The sequence below is a fragment of the Callospermophilus lateralis genome, chromosome 17, assembly GCF_048772815.1.
Source record: "Callospermophilus lateralis isolate mCalLat2 chromosome 17, mCalLat2.hap1, whole genome shotgun sequence".
Classification (NCBI taxonomy): Eukaryota; Metazoa; Chordata; class Mammalia; order Rodentia; family Sciuridae; genus Callospermophilus; species Callospermophilus lateralis.
Genome location: NC_135321.1, coordinates 70,358,411 through 70,373,167, shown reverse-complemented (window position 1 = coordinate 70,373,167; position 14,757 = coordinate 70,358,411). Strand labels below are relative to the sequence as shown.

At 37.2% G+C, this 14,757-nt stretch overlaps 1 protein-coding gene across 1 annotated transcript; it reads left to right on the top strand.

Annotated features, from left to right (window-relative positions):
• The first annotated feature begins 3,130 nt into the window (after window positions 1-3,130).
• On the top strand, window positions 3,131-14,235 carry Znf510 (zinc finger protein 510). The gene is made up of 5 exons (XM_077105630.1): window positions 3,131-3,545; window positions 3,915-3,973; window positions 9,142-9,268; window positions 9,558-9,653; window positions 12,551-14,235. Exons 1-5 carry the CDS (start codon window positions 3,131-3,133, stop codon window positions 14,233-14,235), a joined length of 2,382 nt encoding a protein of 793 aa, XP_076961745.1.
• Window positions 14,236-14,757: the final 522 nt, after the last annotated feature.

Below are 14,757 nucleotides of genomic sequence, written 5' to 3'. Positions count from 1 at the left end.
AAAAAAAAAAAGACAAGAAAAAAGAAAATGTCCAACCTAGAAAAGAAAGAAAACTTTAGTGAGTATAAATTAGCAGGTTATGGCCAATACACAAAAGCCAATTCTATTCCTATACACCCCAAATGAACAAATGGAATTTGACACTTTTTAAAAAATCTATAATCACAAAAAAAGGAGAAAGGAGGGATAAAAAAGAAAAAAGAAGAAAAGACTTATGTACAAATCTATCAAAATAAGTGTGGGAAATGTGTGCTGAAAATTATGAAGCTCAGGTGAAAGAAATCAAAGATGGACATGAGATACACTCTCAGATACACTTCACAGTTTTCATGAACTGAAGTATTAAATATTAAGATGCCAATTCTCCCAAATTTCAGCAGCTGTCCTTGCAGATATCAGTATGCATTCAAAGGCAAAGGAAATAGAAATTGAAAACAATTCTAAAGAAAAAGGAACAAAATTGGAGGATTTATGATACCATATTCCACATCTTTCTATAAAATTAAGAGTAATCTGAACAGCATACTTGCAGAAGAATAGGCATATAAGGCAATTTAAAGGCATGATTTTTAAGTGAATTGAAATTTTATTTTTTATATATCTATTTTATTTATTTATTTATTTTTATGTGGTGCTGGAATCAAACCCAGTGTCTCACATGTGTGAGGCAAACGCTTTACCACTGAGCTATAACTCCATCCCTGTAAATTGAAATTTTCAACAAACATATGTGAACGTTACATTACACTAGCTTTTTATAATTGTCAAAAATTGTGAACTACCAGCTATCCTGGATGGATGAATAAACACTAGGAAATTAGTGAGTGACAGTTTAAGAAGAAACAGGGTGTTTAATGGCCTTAGAATGTCTCACTGCAAATGTCTTTTACCTTGGCGGTACTGCACCTACACTGGCAGCCCCCATTTTGGAGCTGAGCTTTGTGGGCATTGGCAAAGTCAGTGGCATCAGGGGCAACTGCCTGGAAAGGAGGTGAGTAGTTTTATTATTTAGAAGCATTTGTTTACTTTAAAAACTTAAGAAATTCTAACATTTAACTTGGGCCCAATGGTGCATGCCTTATAACCTCAGCTACTCTGGAAATTTAGACAGAAGGGGCTCACAAGCTTGAGATCAGCCAGGGAAACTTAGTGATACTGTGCCTCAAATTTTTAAAAAGGGCCAGTGATATAGTTCAGAAAGAGAACACTCCTGGATTCAGTACCCAGTACACACACACACACACACACACACACACACACACACATATATTTAGAAATTTAAAATGTTTACCTTAGAAATTGCTTTTAATTGGTTATAGCTTTAACCTTTGTAAAAATAATTTATTATAAGATAGTGCCATGGACATGTCCTTACGTTCTTCCAGTGCCTACCTGTTGTAAGGAGGATAGAGCTGGCTCTGATACATGCTATATTCTTTCTTTCTCTTCCTGGTCCTGAGTTTTACTGCAACAGCGGCAGACAAGTTAAATATTGAGTCGTTTTCAGGACTTTTCTGGTCATTGCAAGTTTTTAATTCAAGTGAAAGTTGGAATAGTTCATTAGGTTAAACAAAAAATGTCAACAAAGAAAAATTACACATAGAAGTCTTAGAATGCTGATTGGAATTTTTTTAAATTATACTATTTCATCTGATATTTATTGAAGTTTTATTAATGTCAACACTAAAATTTTGTACCTTGATTCACATAAATTACACTAACTGGTAAAAATAATTGCCTTCTTCTTGCTAATCAAAACTCATTCATGTTTATCATTGCCAAATAAAATCACCTGTCATGAAGTATCAATGATGAAAACTGCACACACACATGTGTATTAGTAAAAAGGATATCATAAAATATATCCAGAGGTTTCTAACATGATTCCTAATTTCAGAAGTGTGCATATATAAGATTTAGGCAAGTTTTTTCTCCAAGATGTGCATAATTTGTATACTGTTTTCTTTGGTAGGATTTTGTATACTTTCAGGTATGATGTAATATCAATGGGGTTACTTAAGGATCATAGGTATTATTCCTGTATTAAAAACAATGGACTCCATTTTCTAGGATTTGTTACATTTTACAGCTTTCTTTACTCAAAAAAGCTATTTATATTTGTTTTCTCTTGGCAGCTCGAGTTCAAAGGCATACTTGTAACATGATAGTCCACGTTTTATAAACTTTATAATAAATTTTTTTTTCGAACAGAAAATAGTAAAATGAGAGCCAATTCCAAAAAGACAAATGCCGAATGTTTTCCCTGATATAAGGTGACTGACTCATAGTAGGGTAGGGAGGGAGAGCATGGGAGGAATAGACAAACTCTAGATAGGGCAGAGGGGTGGGAGGGGAAGGGAGGGCGCAGGGGATCCGCAATAATGGTGGGATGTGATGGACATCATTATCAAAAGTACACATATGAAGACATGAATTGGTGTGAATAAGCTTTATATATAGAGATATGAAAAATTGTGTTCTATATGTGTTATAAGAATTGTAATGTATTCCGCTGTCATGTACTTTAAAAAATAAAATCAATTTAAAAAGATAGAAAATAGTAAAATGAGAATACCCATATTCTAAAGGTGGATTTTTTTCCCCCTCTTCTTTGGAAGTGTCTGATAGTAAACCCAGGAACTCAGACTTGCTAAACATACACATTACCACCAAGTTATATTCTCAGCGCTAGAGGTAGAAAGTCTTCACGTCTTGCCTTTTCCAGTTGTTATTTTATTAAAAGTCACAATTCTATAGTACAACACAAAGCACTTAAACATGCAGTTCTTTAATAATGTGTAAAATTACCTACGTGATCCCAATAAACGAAAGTCATGGCAACTTTCCTCGATATTTCTAATGTCCAGGCCATTTGCTAATTTCCCCAATTGTTCCCAACTAGAGTTTCTAGCTTCTCTTTTCTGCAACTAAAATGAGATCAAAGACGACACACTGTATGTGCCACTAGGACAACAATTCCGAATAACCTCTGGGGCTCTGGCAGAACCTGGATTTCTGGTTATCAGGATAGACTGTCTGCAACAGGTTGTCCCCAACTAAACCTTCCAAAGGAAAATAAAAATCCTAAGCTTGACACCTGGATTGTGGCCTTATGGGAAGTGTAGTCCGCATGGTGCCGAGCAGCCTTCTGGGAGTGGGCTGCCTCCGCGCGTGCGCAGAAGCACGGGCTGGCCCACAGCCGCCGCGTCTCTTCGCGCGGCCAAGCGTCGGGCGCGCGCCTCGGCGAGGCCTCCGGAGCCGCGTGGGGACACGTGCTCGTGTCCGGCGCGCCCTCGCGGTGCGAGCCAGGCCCGGCCTCCTGCCCTTGCCCGGGGCCGGCCCGGGGATGTCGCCGCATCCAGAAGCCCTCCCGGATTGCGGGGCGGCGGGCGCTGCGGGCCGCTGCGGGGACGGTGAGTGCGCGGGGCGCTCTGCCCTCCACCGCGAGCCCGCGGTGCCGGCCGGAGACCGCCTGCCGCCGCGACCCAGCCGGGGCCAGCCCAGGGCCGCGCCCTCGGACCGGCACCCCGCGCCTGCCCCGGCCGGTTGGAAGAAGTGCACGGAACTGGAACGAAAAACGTGGAGCGTTCTACCCTTAAGCAGCTATTTTCTTTCCCCCAGTTTTCTATTAGTTTTCCATTGATATGAGTAATGTTGGTAAAATGGGCACGTGAATTTTAACGTTTTCAGGAAAAGAAGACAGATTTAGGATGAATTAATAGGAAAAAGGACTAACAGTCACCCAGTGGAAGAGGGGTATTCGCACGTGGCGGTCGTGGCCGCACAGACTCGGGAGGCGCTGTCCGGGTTCCAGACCCGCGTCCCGGGTGGGCTTCGCCTGCTGGCCTAATGACACACTTCGGGAGGGCAGTACGAACCTGGCCAGACCCCTAATGACTATGTCCTTACCCCAGGTTGTCCTTCTCAGTTCTCAACTCTCCTCCAAGAGCGACAGAGAATGGACCTATCTCAGGTGAGTTTTTAATCAACAACCTTTGTATCGTGGATTTATAGTATTTAAGGGTCTGTCAATGTGGAAAAGTAAAAACGAGAATGGACCAGAACCTTTCAGATACGATATAGAAAAACTCATGAGAAAACAGCAGAGTTTGTGTGTCCAAAGTGCAGATCCTCTGACTCAGATTTTGCGAAGTGCTGCTGCCATTTGCCTTCTGACCTTTCTCAGATCCACAGCTGACAGTATTTGTTTAAAGATTTGTCTTTAGGAGAGACTTAAGCCAGCCTGAACCCTTGTGGAATCTAAACTTAATAAAATTGAGAAAAGTGTCTTGGTTGGTCTTCATGTAAGTGATAGTAAAAAAATCTTCCCAATAACAGCCCTGAGGTAATGCAGTATATCGCTTTTCCTTTTTCCTCACTGTTAGTAGAATACCTGGGACCAAGTTGGGATTTTATTAAAACAATTTTTCAGATGACTAAAACAAGTTGAGGTTGACAGTTTGTCAATGAAGGGAGATAAAATGCATGGTGTAGGCTCAGTTGATCAAAGGGGGAGAGGTAAAGAGGATGATGTCAGCCCTAAAGAATGGGTGGTACTATAGCTGTTACAAAGCCTGGAGGTTCTTAACCTTTTAAGAGCAAGCTAAGGAAGGTGTGTCCTAATCTGTTGTTTTTGTTGCTATAACAAAATACCTGAAACTGGGTAATTTATAAAGAGGTCTTTGGGCTCCCGGAGCTATAAACCCAAGGTCATGGATACTGCATCCACTTGGCTCTGTTCTTGGGTCTCTTGGTAGAAGGGCAGTGGGCTGTGACAGAGATAAGAGGATGCCCGGCTTCTCCTGCAATATCACCCTCTTCAGGAACTATATTAATTCTTCATGAGGCTATTTCTCCCTATTAAATGATTGATATCTGGGTTTACTTCTTGGTTTCTCAGTTCTACCGAATGGATCCACGTGACTGTATTTATGCCAGAATCACACTGTCTAAATTACTAAGAAAATACAAGTCTTCCAGCTTTTTTTTTTTTCCAAGATTGTTTTGACTATTTAGGGTTCCTTGAAAATTCTATGAATTTGAGGATTGACATTCTGCAAAAATGCCTTTGGAATATGGATACAGATTTCATTGAATTGTAAATCACTCATAGGAAAATTGCCATCTTAATATAAATCTTCCAATTATGCACATAGAATGCCCTTTCATTTATTAGGTTTTTAATTCTTTCAAAAATGTTTCCTAGGGCTAGGGATGTGGCTCAAGCAGTAGCGCGCTCGCCTGGCATGCGTGCGGCCCGCGTTCGATCCTCAGCACCACATACAAACAAAGATGTTGTGCCTGCCGAAAACTTAAAAAAAAATAAATATTAAAAAATTTTTAAAAAAAAATGTTTTCTAGTGTTCATGCACTAGAGTAAATTCTTAATTTATTCCTAAATGTTTCATTATATTCTATTGTAAATAGAATTATTTTCTTCAATTGTTCATTGTCTGTATAGAGATGCAAATTATTTTTGTGTGTTCTTTAGTATCCTATAATTCCTCTGAATTTACTAAGCACATTAACAATTTTTGTGGATTCTTCAATATTATCTATATTAAATCATTTGGTATATTTTTTTTTATTGGTTGTTCAAAACATTACAAAGCTCGTGATATATCATCTTTCATACATTTGACTCAATTGGATAATCATTTGATATATGAATAGAGAGATTTACTTTTTTTCTTTCCATTTTGAATGACTTTTTTCTTCCTTTCTTACCTATTTAAGATGGCTAGGTCTTCTAGTGCACTGAATAGAAATGATTAAAGCTTGCCTTCTTTGTCTTGTTCCTCATCTTTAGGGGAAACATTCTGTCTTTTGGCCCATGTTTGGTGTTAACATCAGTTTCTCATAAATGTTTCTTATTATATTGAAGAAGTTCCCTTCTGTTCCTACTGTGTTGTTTGCAAAGATTATCATGTGGTATATTTCCTTTATTCTATCAATGTGATGTATTACATTGATTTTCTTATGGCAAGTCACATTGCAATTATGTAGCAAATTATACTTACTGTATGTTGTGTCCCAATAAACCCATTATAAACATTGAAAATATGATATCATAAGTCCAAATTGCCCATAATACACTAAATTTAGTGAACATCAAAGCTTAGCCTAGGCTACCTTAAACATGCTCAGAACATACACACCTTGGACAAAAATCATCTAACACAAAGTCTGTGTTATACTAAAATACAATTTCTACAGCATGTAAATCACTTTCCCATCGTGAAGTTAAAACAGACAAGTCAGGCCACCGTATATAGAGGAACACTTGTCATCCTTTTTATTATGCTGGTATTATGTTGAAGTCTTTTGCACCTATATACATAAGTGATGTTGATCTATAGTTTTCTTATGTCTGGCTTTAGTTCAAGGTAACTGAATAGATTGAATTAGGATGTGTTTCCCTTTTATTTTGGGGAAAATTAGAGAAGTGTTATAATCCATTCTTTAAATAATTTGGTAGATTTACCAGTGAAGCCATTAGGTTTGGGGCTTTCTGTTTAGGAGAATTTTAATTACTGAAAGGTCTCTCCAGATTTATTTATTTGTTTTTTTCTATATCACTGAGACATGTTTTCTATTTTGTTTTTTGAGTAAGCAAAATATGTGATTATGTCTGTGTTCCAATAAAACTTTATTTACAAAAAAAAGTACTGGTAGTGGTGATGATGTTTTTCTTCATTTATAAAAAGAAACAGATGATGAGCTAGATTTGGCTTTTGAATTGTAAGTTGATGATTCATATTCTATGTCCTTGTTAGTTTTTTCATTCTGCTTTTCTGTATTACTGGAAGAGTTCTATTAAAATCACTAATTGCCTTTTCATCATTTTTTTAACCTTTTGTTTATATATAAGCAATTCCCTGTTATCCTCAGTTGTAATGTTCTATAAAGTCACCATAAATACTGAATTAGTAAAATACTGAACCATGACTAAGAAGGGATATACAGGGTTTGGTTCCTGCAAATGTCTGGTCACATTTTCTTAAGCCAGTCAATATGTAATCTTGTCATGTTTCTGTTTAAAGACATTTATAACATAAATAATGTTATAAATTATAATATTGTTGATTTATAAACATTAAGCTAACAGCCAACAGCACACCATAGCTAAGGCCTGAACAAAGCTTACCTAGCTCAAATGTTTTCTCCATGGAGCATATCCAATCCTTCCTATCTTAAGAGCACTAGACAGTCCATCAATATCACACAAGTAGGCTATATTAGGCAGCTTTTTGTCTCTGTGACCAAAATATCCAATAAGAACATCTCAGAGGCGAAAAAGTTTGACTCACAGTTCCAGAGGTTTAGTCCATGGTCTGCCAACCCCATTGCTCTGGGCCCAAGTGAGGCTGAACATCGTGACGGAAGGATGTGGTGGAGGAGCACTTCCATTCACGGCAGCCAGGAATCAGAGAGGTTGAAGTAGAGTCCACGGGAGAGAGGTACCCTTCCAGGGCATGTCCCCAGTGACCATTTCCTCCCAGCCGTTCCCTGTCTACCTCTACACCTAGTCAGTCCATTCAAACTAGGATGAACTGAGTAGGTTTATGGCTTTCATAATCTCAACATTTCACCTCCATATTCTTATATTAACACAGGAGTTTCGGGGGGACACCTTATCTCCAAACCATAGCAGAGGCCATTTTTAAAAAGTGAAATCATTGAGAAAAAGCACAAAAATGCAAATAATGTGGAACTAAATAAACTGAGAAAGGGATACTTGTTTACAGTATCAGTGAAGCAGACGAAGTACCTCCACCCTTGCCATGACTAAGCTTCTCCTCTTGTCATGTCAGCAGGATGTCTGCAGAGGTTATTGTGGTTGGTAGTTACCTCTTTCCTGTAAATGCCAGGTTTGTACACAAAAGGTATGACAGAGTTAGTTTGCAAACTTGTAAAAAAACCCATATTTCTATTTTCTTAATTAAAAACTTGTGAAGCCTGTGTCTGGTCTAGGGGATGGAATAGAGAGCATTTGTCATGTGAACCTCCAATACCCCCCTACCTGCCTCCAAAAGTCTTCCAAAATCTTTGTTCAGAGAAAGAATTCTTAGACGAGCCACCTCTGAATCCTGTGGTCAATAAACCTGATTCCTGAAAATTCCTCAGTTGTCCAGCCTCTTCTGACCCACTTCATCAGAACTAAAATAAAAGGCAAAAAAGACATCATTTTATTCAACCTCACCTGGGGAAACTCAAATTTTGTGTTATTCTATGGGTGACCAAGAGTGACCACAGATAACTCTGAATATTCATTTTGAGGATACTAATAAACCGAAGTGAAGGATTGAGTTCACAATCTCATCATTTGTGAATAATGACAAATGTTTGTATTTGAAAGCTATTTTCTAGTGCATACCTGTTTATGTTTGTTATATATATTCTGTTGAAAGGATTATTTTATCATTCTAGGTTATTACTTGTCAACTTTCATCATGCTTTCTTACCTTATAATCTACTTTTCTCGATACTAATGTAACCACATCAACTTTCTTTTGGTAAATGATTAAATGACAGTTTTTTATCCTTTTAATTTTAATCTACCTATTTTTTAAGCTTTTTTTAACACAATACCTTTATTTTGTTTGTTTATTTATTTTTATGTGCTGTTGAGGACCGAACCCAGGGCCTCACACATGCTAGACGAGCGCTCTACCGCTGAGCCACAGCCTCAGCCCCCTATTTCTTTTTATATAAAATGTTTTCTTTGTTGTTGCTTTTGTGCTGATGATTTTTCCTTAAATCGGATTTTTTGGTGTAGAGATTGGCAAATTTTCCTATAAATTATCAGGTAGTAAATATTTTCACTATCAACAATTGCAAGTCTCTGATGGTATTTTACATCTTCTGACTATAAAAAATAATTTAAAATGTCAAAATATTACTAACATTTAGTAGTTATTGGTAGTTCATGTTTATGACTTAACAGTATATACACGAATTATTATGTTTTTACTAATGAGTAACTTGAAAGAATGAGATAATATCAAATTCAGAATAGACTTTGTTTATAGTCATTTTAACCTCTTTATAGTAAACATAATAAGAATCGTTTTTATGAGTATTTTCTATGTCTGTTTCTAATTCTGGACCTTACAGATGAAACAAAATGTGTTGTTCCAGGCCTCAGTGTCATTCCAGGATGTGACTGTGGAACTCACCCAGGAGGAGTGGCAGCACTTGGGTCCTGCTCAGAGGACCCTGTACAGAGAGGTGATGCTGGAGAACTATAGCCACCTCGTCTCTCTGGGTGAGCATATAAGCCTCACTTACCTTCGCAATGCCGGGAGAAGGCACTTCCTTTTTACTTACCATCATGTATGAATACCTAGAAAGTTTCATGTTATTTCGGATTTTCATTCAAGAATCCAAAGTAACTGAACTTTTAAGAGTACCACAGAAAATGTGTTGTCAGCTTTCAGTGATAAATTCAAATGTCACTTTGAGGATTCTGCTCCTGAAGCTATACCTTCTTCTACTTTTGGAAAACAGAATGCTCTTGTATCTGGCCTAAGCCCTCAATTGTTCCGTTTTCATAGGGTACTGCATTTTCAAACCAGAGGTGGTCCTCAAGTTGGAGCAAGGAGAAGCACCTTGGTTCTCAGAGGAGGAAATTTCAAACCAAAATGACCCAGGTGAGTTACTGAACAGATCTGTTTGCAGTAGTTAGACTCCAGATGGTCAGTTTACAAGTGAACACCTTTGTATCATGAAACTTTTATTAAAAGATCAAAGTTGTAAAAACAACTAATCAAGGGAAATGATTAATAAGTCTGACTCCATTAAAGTTTAAAACTTTGTTTTAAAAGATATCTTTTAAAAGGGTAAAAGACTGGACTGGGGATGTGGCTCAAGTGGTAGCGCGCTCACCTGGCATGCTTGTAGCCCGGGTTCGATCCTCAGCACCACATACAAACAAAGATGTTGTGTGTGCCGAAAACTAAAAAATAAATAAATATATTTTTTAAAAAGGGTAAAAGACCACAGAATAGCAGAATTGGAATATAGTGAAAGTAACCTAGACAGAGTAAGCTTCCTGAAAATGTAAAGGATTTCCATAAATCAATGTGAGAAGAGGGAGACAACACAATTGAAAAATGGGCATAAGGACTGGGGCGGGGGCTCAGCGGTAGCACACTTGTCTGACATATTTTTTTTTTTTTTAAAGAAAGAGTGAGAGAGAGTGAGAAAGAGAATTTTAATATTTATTTTTCAATCTTCGGCAGGCACAACATTTTTGTCTGTATGTGGTGCTGAGGATTGAACCGGGCCACACGCATGCCAGGCGAGCACGCTACCGCTTGAGCCATATCCCCAGCCCCTTGTCTGACATATTTAGGCATTGGGTTCGATTCTCAGCACCGCATATAAATAAATAATATAAAAGTTCTATCAACAACTAAAAAAAAAAAAAAAAATATATATATATATATATATATATATATATATATATAAAAGGGCATAGGACTTAGAACAGAAAATATTTATTTTAGTTTTATTTATTTATTTATTTTTGGTGGTGCTGGGGATTGAACCCAGGGCCTTGTGCATTAGCGGCAAGTACTCTACCAACTGAGCTACATCCCCAGCTCAGAACAGGAAATTTTTAAAGGGTCAGTAAGTCTGAAAATTTATCACATTATTTTTTATAGACTGCAAAGTGAAATAAGAGATGTAAGATAAGATTGCCAAATCTGGCTATACCAAGTCCTGGTGGGGATATGAATTATGAGAGACCAGTATTCATAGATTGGAAGTATAAACTTGTAAAACTATTGTGAAGTCAGGAACATGCCACCTAGTCTGGTTATGTTTTGCTTACATTATAATCGAGCAAGCCCTTTGATCTCTGTACACCCTACCAAATGTATAATTGTATTCTCTAGTATATGTAATAATATTAATGGGAATATTGTTTATATTTGCTGAAATTTGATTCATCAGCCACTGGATGGAGAAATAGCTGTATTTTTTAAGGAAAAATTATGTAGCCACATGAAATTCTGTGCAATGATTATAAAGATTAACCCAACAAATTATCAATACATACATATCACTGTAATGTTACACATGAAAGTTTCATGCACTTATATATTATTCCATGCCATGTTAGCTTTTTTTGCTTTGACCAAAATATCTGATATGAACAACGTAAGGACAGATTTATTTTGGCTCAGTTTCAGAGGTTGACAGACTGCATTGCTCTGGGCCTGAGGTGAAGCAGAACATCAGGGTGGAAGGGTCTGGCAGAAGCAAAGCTGTTCACCTCATGGCAGCTGGGAAGGAAATCAGAAAGTGGAATGAGCTAAGTTTTAAGAAATACCCCTCTAGGGCTTAGCCCAGTGACCTACTGCCTATGGTTTCCACCACCTCTCAGTAGTCCATTCAGCTACCAGTGAGTTAATCCCCTGATGAGATTAGAGCATTTATGATCTGATCACTCCCCCAAAGCCCCTACCATTGAACATTTCTCTGTTGGGAAGCAAGCCTTCAACATATGAGCCTTGTGGGAAATTCCAGTCTAACCTATGATACTTAGTTTTAATGGGTGGAACATAAGTGACAAGTTACATATTTTGCAATATAAATTATCAAGACAATCATTTAGAATACATAAAAAATCTGGAACTTTCTTATGATTTCTCTTCCATGATTCCTCATTTAAAATTGAACTCATGTGTCACATTGAAATGTGGAAACTCAGGATGGAGTCAACTTCGCTTATTGTAGTGTTATGAAAAATTAATAATAGATGAGAGCCAAAATGGAACTGTGAATATAATTAAGTTGCAAGAATGGATTTTCTTTTAATCAATTTATATATTGCAGGGCTAGGGCTGTAGCTCAATGGTAGAGGGCCTGCCTAGCATATTTGAACCTCAGCACCATGTAAAAATAAATAAAGGTTGGTGTCTATAATTTATAAAAATTACATATATACACAACATATATTATTGATTGTATTTCTGTGAATCATAACTGTAAGATAGCTAAAAACTTCTTCATCATCATATGGAAATTGGTGCTGTTATACATTTACTATTGAAAAGTTGATGGAAATGAGTGATATCCAATTGGAAGAATTTAAACAATATAGTTCACTATAGTCTAGGTAATATCTGCACCTAGCCTGCAATTTACTTCCCAAACCAAACTTTTTCCATAATTGAGTCTATTTCATATATATTATCCTAATTTTTAATACTCTCCTGAGGTTTATAGTCTTTGTTGTATTCATTCTATTCTCCACTTTTTCTGTGGCCTAGTAACCACCCCTGTGAGACTATTTTCTATTTCCTTTCCTTTCTTTTATGTACTTAGGAAATACTCATTTACTACAAATAGTATTCGTAAACAGTTTCCTCTCCCATTTTCTCTATATTAATATTATTGTTAAAAGGAGAGTTGGTTGCACATACACATATATTTGAATTATTAGGTTTTGAGAACTCAATGTAATAAAACAGACTATGTGCATAAACCCTGCTCATAAGAAGTATTTACTTCATGTATTCAATTTTTCTTGTTTTAGAAAATTACAAAGTTGATGACTTGATCAAGAGGAACAAGAAAATCAAAGACAAACACTTACAACAGATAATATTCATCAAAAGTAAAACATTGACTAGAGAGAGAGAGGAAATTTGGGAGAAACCATTTACCCAGCACACAGCTCCAATTTGTTCAGCAAAACTGTCCTTCAGATGTAAATCATGGGGAGTGAATTTTCAAAATATTCCTGAATTTGTCCAAAATAATAGAAACTGTTCAACAAAGAAAACAGATTGTCATAATGTAGGTGAGAATTTGCCTTTCAAAATTAAGTTTAGTAGAACTCATACTGGAGAGAACTTTTATGAATACAATAAAAACATGCAAGCCCTCAGTTATAAGGAAACTCTTGAGCATAAGAAGTTTCAAACATTGGAGCAAGATCTTGAAGGTAATAAGATGGGAAAAACCTGTGAGAAGGCCGACTTTGTTACACATAAGAGTTTTCACACAGAAGAAAATTCCTTTAAAGGTAGTGAATGTAGGAAAAACCTTCATAAGATAACTCTTTTTGACCATAGACGAATTAACACCAGGGAGAAACCCCCATGTCTTAACCAGTGTGGAAAGTCCTCCTTTGAGAAGTCAGCCCTGGAGGAACACAATAAATTTAACACTGCTATGAAGTATCATGAACCTAATGCCCCTAGACATTATTTCAGCAAGCAGTCAAACCTCATTCGGCCTCAGAGAACTGTCGCAGAAGAGAATCCATCAGTATGTATCGACAGAACACACACTGGGGATAAATCCTTTGAATATGAAAATAAGAGGTCTTATCAGACACTAACCTGCAAAGTAAAGCAGAGAACTCACTCTGACATGAAACCCTATAGATGTAGTGAATGTGGGAAATCCTTTTGTCAGAAAGGCCATCTCATTCAACACCAGAGAACTCACACAGGAGAGAAACCATTTGAATGTAATGAATGTGGAAAAACTTTCTCCCAAAAGTCCCACCTCAATACACATCAAAGAATTCACACAGCAGAGAAACCCTATAAGTGTAATGAATGTGGGAAGACATTTGTCCAAAAGTCAACCCTCAGGGGACATCTGAGAATCCACACAGGAGAGAAACCCTATGAATGTATTGAGTGTGGGAAAACTTTTGTTCAGAAGTCGACCCTCAGAGATCATCACAGAATTCACACAGGGGAGAAATCCTTTCATTGCAATGAATGTGGAAAAACTTTTGGCCAGAAATCTAACCTTAGAATACATCAAAGAACTCATAGTGGGGAGAAGACATACCAGTGTAATGAATGTGAAAAATCCTTCTGGCGCAAAGATCATCTCATTCAACATCAGAAAACTCACACAGGAGAGAAACCATTTCAGTGTAATGAGTGTGGGAAAACCTTTGCCCGGACATCAACCCTTAGAGTGCATCAGAGAATTCATACTGGGGAGAAACCATTTAAATGTAATGAGTGTGGGAAAAAGTTTGTACGGAAAGCAATCCTTTGTGATCATCAGAGAATTCATACAGGGGAGAAACCCTTTCAGTGTAATAAATGTGGGAAGACGTTTGGGCAAAAATCAAACCTCAGAATACATCAGAGAATTCACAGTGGGGAGAAAGCTTATGAGTGCAGTGAGTATGGGAAAGTGTATAAGTCAACTCTATGTCAGAGAACTCAGGGAGGAAGGAAACTCTATTGATAACTATGGAAAATATTTCTAACAAAGATGGATATGACAACAGAAGATATCCAGGAAATTCAATTGGAAATACACACATGCTAATAGTTCCAGAAATTAACCCCTACAGTACAACTGTTTACATAAGGAAAAAACCATATGGATGTCAGCATAGGAAGAGTTCTGTCTAGAAGGCAACGCTAAGATATATCAAAGAATTCACTCAGACTTCTGTTTTTTCAGAGGACAATACAAAGTCCTTTTGAATGAAGTCATACCCTTTTAGATAATTCATGCATCAGTCTGTTAATCTGTTCAACAGTAAGTTTCATTTTTCTTTAAAGAACACAGCTAGTTCAAATTTTCTGAACTTCCCTTTCACCTAAGAGGGATTTGTGACAGGCTGCTGGAGTGTGAATGCCTGTGATGTATGCCGTAACCAGATCTTACAAATCAGAGGTCTTCCTGAGAAGCTTCCAGGGACCTGTAAGAATAAAATGAATGATTTCCAGGTTGTCATGCCTTAATGTGGCATAGCCCAAG